The sequence below is a fragment of the Pollachius pollachius genome (genome assembly GCF_949987615.1).
Source record: "Pollachius pollachius genome assembly, chromosome: 5".
In the NCBI taxonomy this organism is placed as follows: Eukaryota; Metazoa; Chordata; class Actinopteri; order Gadiformes; family Gadidae; genus Pollachius; species Pollachius pollachius.
The window spans coordinates 23,410,979-23,420,754 of record NC_136938.1 but is presented as its reverse complement, the minus strand read 5'-3'; the positions used below and the strand labels follow the sequence as shown (position 1 = coordinate 23,420,754).

Sequence of the window (9,776 nt, the reverse complement as noted above, 5' to 3'; positions counted from 1 at the left end):
TGTTCACACAGGCGGGTGAACAAATACATGGCCGGTAAACATAAGATTTAGGTCAAAGCAGAGAAGATGTTACTTCTTATGCAGACTGGGGCAACAGACGTGTGTGTCTGAAGCAACACAGACATACATTAGTCTACAGTAACGCAGACAGACGCGTGTCTAAGATACGCAGACATACATTAGTCTACAGCAACGCAGACAAGCGTGTGTCTAAGATACGCAGACATACATTAGTCTACAGCAACGCAGACAGACGTGTGTCTAAGATACGCAGACAGACGTGTCTACAGCAACGCAGACAGAGAACTTGGAGCATCAGTCTCCTTTCTCGTATCCAAATCTCTGTTGGGAGATGTTGATTATCTTCCTTCTGAACATTACCAGGCCGGGAGCCGCCGTACCCTCTGTTCCCATTCAGATCCTCCCTGTGTTTCACCGCACACCAGTGCCAGCTGGTTTCCATAGATCTATTAGGGCTGGAGGGTGATGGCCTGCATTTTGGGTGTTTCCATTTCAAACGTATCATTAGGGCCCTGCTATTGCCACATACACCTTTGCATACAAGTTGCAGTGTCAGGGGTTCTGAGAACTAACACACACACACACACACACACACATACACACACACACACACACACACAGACACACACACACACAGCCTGCCCTTAGGCCAAACAATAAAACTAGAGGAGGAAAGAATGAGAATCCAGAAGGCATGCAGCAACGATGAGATTGGGGGTGGGTCTGTCACGCACATACACACACACACACTGCCTCTAGGTGTGCTTGCAGCACAACAAGTGCTTAAGTTGGCCCCTAAATGAGTTTTGAGACTGCGCCAGCGACTGGAGGAGATTCATAGATATGATCCCCGCATCAAATCCTAGTTTGTGTGAGTCACACAGGAATTCTAATTGGAGATAAGATGCCCTTCCTCTCTTTCTCTCTGCACTGTCACAGGCGAACACAGGAATTAATTAGGCCACGCATTATAATCCCAGTGCCTGCAAGAGTGCAGCAGACTGCATTATGAACTAAAGTGGGGTCAAATGTTCAGTGAATGAACACACTTACAACATAGCTAATATTCCCCCTCCTCCCCCACCCTTGTAAACATGTGAACCCATAACCCTTCTGTCACAGGAGCAACAAGTAGACCAGGGGGAATAACACGACTGGAAAGGATGACGACACCACATAAATGTACCATTTTTATTGGACTTATATAGAAATACTTAAAAAAAACATGAAGTAGCACCATTACTTAAGTTTTACTTTTTTTTTTTATCATGTCAGAAAAATAAAACTCTTGATACATTTTTTTTTTCAAATCTTGTCTCAGCAAATATAATATTAGTATTTGACCATGAGGTTAAAGGCCATTTATCATAAAATAAAATATACTATGTTCTTAGATTTTGCTCAATAAAGTACATTTACGCTCAAGTAACTTCACCTACATTTACATAAACAAAGTGGTAAACAAATGTATTAAAATAGAAATACTAAAACTATAGTGGTGCAACAGAAGCCTGTAATTCCCACTTGGAATCTAATTCATACAAATTTTTTAGAAAGCATAAACGGTTCATTTTTCGTCCGACTTACTAAGTATCATACATTTGTAACGATTCATAATAATATAGAATAAAATATGCTTTTATATTACTGAATAAAAAATATGCTGGGTGAAGCGGATTAAAAGATTTTTTTGCTGAACCTATAAAAAACTCCATCCCAACAGAATACTGTCAAATGCAACACACGCTTGTGGATTTGTTTCCCCGCCCACAGCCGTGTGGTATTAAAATAATACAGTGATCAATGCCATTAGGCTGTACTAAAAAATAAACAATATTTTAACCCAGCTACAAAAGTTCACTGAACTTAAATTAAAATATCTTGTAAACATCTTTGCAATAAGAAATATAATCTTTTCAAGTCAAAAAAGAATAAAATACTTCAATCTGTATTAATGTAATTGAAACTTTCAAATTGTGGATTTTGTTGTTGTCATGTGTGTGTGTGTGTGTGTTCTATTATTTTCTGTACATAATTCCAGAGGATATATCACTGTAGCGCTCTGTCACATGGTTGTGGCTGATGTTAAACCAATGCCCAGCGGCAGTTTCCTCATCTGCACGAAGACAGCAGACCTGACTGGCTCGACGGCCCCTCTAGCAGTACTCTGCCTCTCCACTTGTCAGTACATTCGGTTGGGTGACACTGGAAGGCTATGTCGCTATGCTAGCAGGCTAGCTCGCTAACCCTGGGCACCTCGGTCCCTCGACAACCCGTCTCCGCACACACATACACACAAACATGTCTCGTTACTTCATAAATATAAGGTACGTTTTTTTAACTAGAGATAAGTAATTACTATGCTGTAATATTTAAAACATGCATCTAGATGTTGAAAATATTTATCCAAGCAACGGTACGTTATATAAAAAACCAAAAACGTGTCAACCGGGCCCCCCTTGATTGTGGGGGGAGGGGGGCCCGGTTCGTCCTTTCTTTTTGGATACTGCAGGCTCTTACATCTACATATGTATAATTCTATGTACACTCCCCGAATAGGAGGACGGTTCAGAGTTCAGGTGAGGCCGTTGGTAAAGAGTCAGGTTCAGCGGCCGCCATCATCGTCGGTCGACCTCGGTGACCCCATCCCGGGGCTCTCTCTCTCTCTCTCTCTCTCTCTCTCAGTTTGTTGTCGTTTCTTCCCCTTATGAAAATATACGAATAGCCTGAGTGACGCCGGCCTGGCACACGGGGCAGCGGGGCTCGCTGCGCTGGCAGATGCGGTTGGCACACTCCATGCAGAAGAGGTTGTGGCCGCAGGGCACCAGCGCGGCGATCACCTCGCTCTCAAAGCACACCGAGCAGTCGCGGCTGCCCTTGCGGCTGGCGCCGGAGGAGGTGGAGGAGGAGGAGGAGGTGGAGGACACGGAGGAGGAGTCGCAGGGCACCCCGGGGAGGTGGTGCGGGCCGGGGAGCGAGGCCCCGGCGCTGGGGTAGGTGAAGCTCAGGGGCCCGCCGCCGGGGTCGCTGCGGACCCTGCGGGCCAGCGGGTGCTCTGCGATGGAGGCGCCGTTGCCGGCCAGGGGTCCCGCGGGCTGGCCGTGGAGCGGGGGGGACATCCCGGGTCGGTGGGGGCCCCTCCTCTGGCCGGCCAGCACGGCGTTGGCGTTGGGGGCGTGGACGGAGTACATGGCGGGGGCGGCGGCGGTGGAGGAGGAGGAGGAGGAGGAGGAGGAGGAGGTCGGGGAGCTGCCCCCCGGGGATGAGGAGGAGGGGGTTCCGCGGCGGTTCTCGTAGTGGGACCACAGGAGGCCCGGGGGGGCCGCGCTGGGCTCGAAGCCCGGCGACGCGTCGAAGGCCCCGTCGGTGCAGTCGGGGGAGATGGCGTCGCGCCCGTACGCGAAGCCGCTGTTGGCGTTGTTGTTGGCGTTGTTGTTGTTGTTGTTGTTGCCGTTGTTGTTGTTGTTGGTGGCGGTGGAGGAGGCGGTGTAGCTGAGGGCGGGGCTTGGGGGGCTGTAGTCGGCCATGCGGGGGGAGCCGCCGTTGCCAAAGTAGGAGTCGGTGGAGGCGGAGCCCAGCGAGGACGATGAGTCGTTGCGGTAGTTGGAGAAGGGCTTGCGGGCCGAGGCGGGGGTGGCGCCGGCCGCCGAGCCGGCGGCCGTCGTCGTGCCATTGGGGGCGGCCGTGCCATCGGAGCCCGCGCCGGGCTTGGACCACAGGGTGACGTGGCCGTGGATGTCGAAGCCCACGTCCGTGCCGTTGGCGTGGAAGTCGTTCTCGTCCTGGAGCTCGATGAGGCCGCCGGTGCGCATGGCGATGTGCGCCTCGATCTCCTCGCGGGCGCGGTCCACGTTCTCCGGCATGCCCGTCACCTCGAAGATGGGCTCCTTGTCCCGGCTGGGCGTCACGATGTAGGTGTGCGTCTGCTGCTGGATGCGCTTGATGGTGGCGCCCTTGGGCCCCACCACCAGGCCCACCACGCGGTACGGCACCCGCACCTGGATGGTGGTCTGGCCCGGCAGGTTGGGGGGAACGGGGGCCGGCGTGCCCGCGCCGTTCAGGCTGATGTTCTTGTTGCGCGAGGCGCGGATCATGGAGAAGTGTTCGGCGGCCGAGATGATCTCGCGGCGGGCCATGGCCACGTCCTCGCGGCGGCCCGTCACCACGAACACCGGCTCCTCGCCACGCACGGGGGTCTTGATGTAGGTGTTGGTCTTGGCCCGCAGCGCTTTGATCTTGCAGCCTAGGAGGGAGGGAGACACCAGAGGTGAGGGAGAGGACGCGGTTGCACAAACAACAATGGTTCACAAAACGTGGTGCCGGTGGGAGCTAATGTCATTAACTCGTGCGCAACTCAAAACAGATGGGCCGATTGTTATTCTTTTTTTTTAAATTTTTTTTTTAACTTTACAGTCTCTCGAGAAACCAAGAATCAGAGGCCAATAGAGAAACCGAGGGGAACCACCCTTTTTTTAGAGAGCGAGCGAGAGTCCGAGAGAGGGAAGTATAAACTCAAACCACATGCTCTACTGCCGTGAATACACAGCGGGTGCTTCGAGGCGAAAAATGAACCCAGATCAGAAGAAGGACTGCTGAATCAGTGCTTACGTTACATGTCATTGTGTAAACATTCACCTCGAATTACCGTAGCGGCTGTCCTTTCTAATTCAACAACGATATGGAAAGGGGGGGGGGGGTTGGTTGAATGGTATATGGAAAGAAGGGATCCAAAAGGGAGGAAAGCGATCTTCCTTTCTTGACATTGGCGCATTAAGTTGTACTACAACGCCCTATACGGAACCGGAGCACCTTTTAACAATGGGTCACAGGGAAGTTGAAGCCCATAAGGAACACTGTTGTTACCAGCGTTGTGGACAGCGACAAGACAAGTAGGCTAGACTTTCGCAGCCTCAGCGGGACAAGTAAATTATACAACAAAAGAAAAGAAAAACGCTCTGGATGGACTATAATTTTACAACGTCCCAGTGTGTGCCATAAGGACCCGGAACATATGGGATGAGTCCCATTCGTCAATTGTTTTGTTGTTGTGGCTGAGAGAAACAATAACAACAACAACAACAACAACAACAACAACAACCCTCAACAGTATTGCAGTGAGGAGAGAGATTGCGCATATTTAACTAAGGCACCAGCAGCATCCCGCCCCAGCCCTACAGCTGGGGGGGGGGGGGGGGGGGTACGACCCACAACCGGCCACATCTCCAGCCAGGAGAACAACTGTACCAGCCCGCAACCGGACCACAGGAAGACCGGACATAACTGGAAGAAATGGCTCACCTTGTCTCCCCACGATTTCGGCCACATGCTCGGAGCTGGGAACGGGGACGCACTCTGTCATGTTGACACTCTTTTTGCGGGGCTCGTTGTCATACAGCGAGTTGTCATCGTTGTCCAAGCCGAGCAGAGATAGCTGGTCCAGCGCTATCTGCAGCGCTCTCTGGTCCTCCAGGGCGTCCCCTTGGTTGCTCCCGCTCCTATCCATGTCGGCGAACAGCGAGCTAGGCATCTTGCGACTGCGGGCTCCGTCTCGTAGCCGGGGAGGATGAGACAAAGGGGGGGGGTGGGGGTGGGGGGGGGGGAACGCGGAAGGAGAGCAACAAGGAATGATCAGGGAAAAGGAGGGGGGCACCGGACCCGGTTTCAAGCCACTGGTGCGATTCGGTGATGCCTCACACACACACACTCTCTTGCACAGCTGTGAATCAATGCACAGCACACACACACACACACACACGCACACACACAGGCAAAAAGATATCCACTCTTCCAGAGACAGGGGTCCCCTGGATGTGTTTGGTCTACGGTGGCAGCTCAGTTGCGTTATTCCAGATCTGCTGGAATGCCGGCGGTGGTGAATATTTCCTTCAAAGGGTCCCTCCCCAACTCGGCTCACTCAGCTCTTTTCTGTTTTCTGTCTGACTTACTGCTGCAAAGCCAGACAAGACTACTGTGGGGGGGATAGGGGAGGGTGACGTCACCGCCTGGGCAGGGACGGTGCAGTGCTGCTCCAGATTTGCATAGCCGAGGCTCATTGGCTGAAATGTTTGGAGTGGGCGGTGATAAAAACGGAGAGAGAAAAAAAAACATCCCCATCCACTCCCCTCAGATACACTCCCTCCTTTGTTGTCTCCTCGCATCAAAACAGGCCTACTGCCCTGGAAATTATACGAATAAATTGTATTTTTGTTTATATGCTTGAGATATTTATATCATTCACGTTCAAGGGTTAACATATTATCAATATGTTAACCCTTGGTTAACACAATAACTGTAACCCCTTGGTTACAGTTATTGTGTTGTTTATTGTGTTTTTAGGATGTTGACAGTTTGGATAAGTTATCCAAGCCCCTATTACCCACATATTTGATTATTTATACTCGGCAAGGCCTTATATATAGGCTAGTATCAATAAGGATGAGGGACAGGGGAAAAAAAAACTGTTCTTTGTTTTATCTCCATCATTGAAATGATTAACATTTGTCTAAAAAATAAGGGAAAGGAACAGAGGTAGAAAATAGCATTGCATATTTGATACTGAAACAGGCTTCATGATTCTGCCATGTTTCAAATTACAGAGCGAACTGAAGTGATGTCTATCCGAGGGGAAAATATGATGTGCCAACAAAGCCCATACTTAACGGCAAACGGCAGGCAATTTAGTCAGTTCTTCTCCTCCTACGGAGTCTAAAGATGAGGAACACAGCGGGGTCAGAGGTCGCATATGCATCCACACAAAGCCCCGCGCGGCCTTTGTGTCCGGCGAGGGGCGGGGCCGCTCCCGAAGAACACAATGCGACTTTAAGACAATTCAAAGCCGTTGAGACGAGAAGCGGTTGCTTTATTGTCACCTCACTCAACGCTCTCAATGGCTATGCTAAGTAGAAAATTTCAAAAAATGCTCCTTCTCGGAGTCGGAACCCATAGACTCTGAGCCCGATCGGAGATCCCAGGGTCTGAACGTACAGTGGGCGGGACCCCTCTGGCTGAACTTCAATCTATCACGGGCGCCAAGTGTGTACGTCCGGACCCTGGGAGGAAGAGCAACACCCTACAATTTGGGATGGGACGGAACCCTGTGGTTATTATTCGACACAGCCGCTACTTCCTCGACGCACGGTTCCATCCGATCGTTAACAAGACACTTATATTTACTTCGAAATGAGGACGTTTTATGGTCGGGGGGGGGGGGGAGCCAACAGGAGCGGTTAAGAAGGGATATACAAATGGGTGTAGTGCGCCAATAACACGTAGTGGGACTCGGATAAAAAAATACGAGCATTTCCATCCCCCCCCTCCCCCGCTTCCTCTTATGTTAAAACGCATCTTGTTTTGCATCAGAGCAGCCCACAAGGCTATTAACTACGTAAACAAGCCATGGGAAGATTCATTCACTCACTGAATAAAAGTCCTTATTTGATATTTAAATGATAGGACATTAAATGATGGGACAATGAAAAGCTATGATATAGCCTTTTATTTATTACTATTCTTAATTATCGAACACCCTCACAATTGCCTTTGTTTCAGTTTAGACTATCTCTTTTCTTCCATCTAACAAAAAAATACATATAACCTGCGCATGTTATATTATATTATATTATATTATATTATATTATATTATATTATATTATATTATATCATATTATATAGTATGGAGTGCGAATCAAAGGTGACCAATCACCAGATAAGACAGACGAGGTTGTGAGCATGACATCAAGGTGTACAGAATAGATGAGTAAGACTTGAGTCATCAGGGCTCATGTGATCATTTGGTCATCAGGACCTGTCCTGTGTAAGTTTTAATTCCAAAATCGCCTCGTTGGTGTTGAATAAATAACGTTTTAGTGAACGGTTATAAAATCTCACCTGCTGTGAGTTTATCTGGGCCAGTGGTGTGTTTATGTGTTTATGTGTGTGTCTGTGTATGTGTGTGTGTGTGTGTGTGTGTGCGTGTGTGTGTGTGTGTGTGCGCGTGTGTGTATGTGTGTGTGCGCGTGTGCGTGCGTGTGTGTGCGTGTGTGTGTGAGTATGTGTGTCTGTGTATGTTTGCGTGCGTGTGCGCCCGTGTGAATGTGAGTGTGCCTGTGTGCGTGTGGGTACGTCCCTGCCGCACCACTGATGTGCAGTAACTGATAGTTGTTGTTTTACATGAGGCGTGAGCCAGCTGCTTAGAGGGCGATTATCCGTACGCCTTTTAATGAGAGCGAAGAAAGGGCTGAGCCTGCTCTAACCCGGGCCTGATTACGTGGGCCGTCCCGCTTCAACCGCTGAACAACAGGGCCAGGGCCTAAGCCCTCCACTGCCGCTTCGCCTCGAACGGCGTTGTCCGTTCGCCCCCCCCCCTCCTCCTCCTCCTCCTCCTCCTCCTTCTCCTCCTCCTCCTCCCCCTCTCGGGTCGCTACAGACCATAACGCAGACTGGGTCACGGACGGAGGCAGGTCGCCACGGAAACGGAGGAGGAGTCGCCCGCTGGCTCCCCTTGACGTGGCTCATAGCCGCCGGGGCAGAGTCGTGATAACAATAGACAGGGGACGGCTCCGTGGGATGGAGTGTTACGTGGGGTGACACAAATGACACAGAAAAGGGGGAGTCCCCTCTGTGCGCTGACCCGACCTCCTTACGCGGTTGGGCCGGTGCGACTTTACCTCTTGATTTGTTTACCTCGCCGTTGACCTTCAGCGAGCGATTGTCCCGTGTTTCACGGTACTCTGAATCGCAGACAAGGTAGTACGCACGCAGCACGAACACACCCACCCACACGCGCCCACACAGAAATACAGAAACACAGAAACATAAACAGACACGCACACAGACACACAACCAGAAACACACACACTCACACACACACACACACACACACACACACAAACAAAGAGAAACACTCTGACACACAAAGAAAGAGACACACACACACACACAGATAAATACACACACATACACTTACACACACAGAAACCCCCACACACAAATATACACATACACACACAAACACACACACACACACACACACACGCATACACACACACACACACACACACACACACACACACACACACACAAACATATATACACACACAAGTACATCTCAGACTCAGAATGATAAACAAGGAAGATGAGAAAAAAGATGGAAAAAAGGATAATCGTAGAATCTCTCTTCTGCATAAGAATATACGAGAATACAACAACAATCTAGTATATAATCGATTCCCTTATTCACTACGTCCTCCTATGGTGAGGTCATCTGGGTCTGAGGTACGGTCTGTGTTTACGGGGCCGCGTCCTGGGGAGGCTACGTGATATTTGGCGCTGCGGTGGCTATCAGTATGCATGGGTTTGTGTTGACGTGTGTTGTATCAGCAACACCCCAGCCGCTTGGATGGCGCAGGCTCTCTGCCGTCGTAAGGAGTGCACTGCTGCCTCACTCTACACCAGACGCTGTCTCTCTACCGCCCCAGCCCACTGACCTAGCTCTCACTTCTCTCTCCAACGACGTCGCATCTCTGTCTCTCTCTGTCTCGCTCTCTATTGCTCTCTCGTCTCCCGCCACCCCCCTATCTCTCTCTCTTTGTCTCTCCCTCTCTCTCACCACCCTCTATCTCTTTCTGTCTTTCTCTATGTCTCTCTCTCTCTCTCTCTCTCTCTCTCTCACTCTTACTCTCTCCCCACCCCATCCTTTCTCTCTCTCTCTCTCTCTCTCTCTCTCTCTCTCTCTCTCTCTCTCTCTCTCTCTCTCT

The 9,776-nt window shown here is 50.2% G+C and overlaps 1 protein-coding gene across 1 annotated transcript; it reads right to left on the bottom strand.

The window, feature by feature from the left end:
* Positions 1-1,226: 1,226 nt before the first annotated feature.
* On the bottom strand, positions 1,227-5,899 carry mex3b (mex-3 RNA binding family member B). The gene is made up of 2 exons (XM_079737357.1): positions 5,320-5,899; positions 1,227-4,264 (listed from the first exon to the last, which is right to left on the bottom strand). The coding sequence occupies exons 1-2, from the start codon at positions 5,546-5,548 to the stop codon at positions 2,727-2,729; spliced, it is 1,767 nt and encodes a 588-aa protein (XP_079593483.1). The 5' UTR covers positions 5,549-5,899; the 3' UTR covers positions 1,227-2,726.
* Between the last annotated feature and the right edge of the window lie 3,877 nt (positions 5,900-9,776).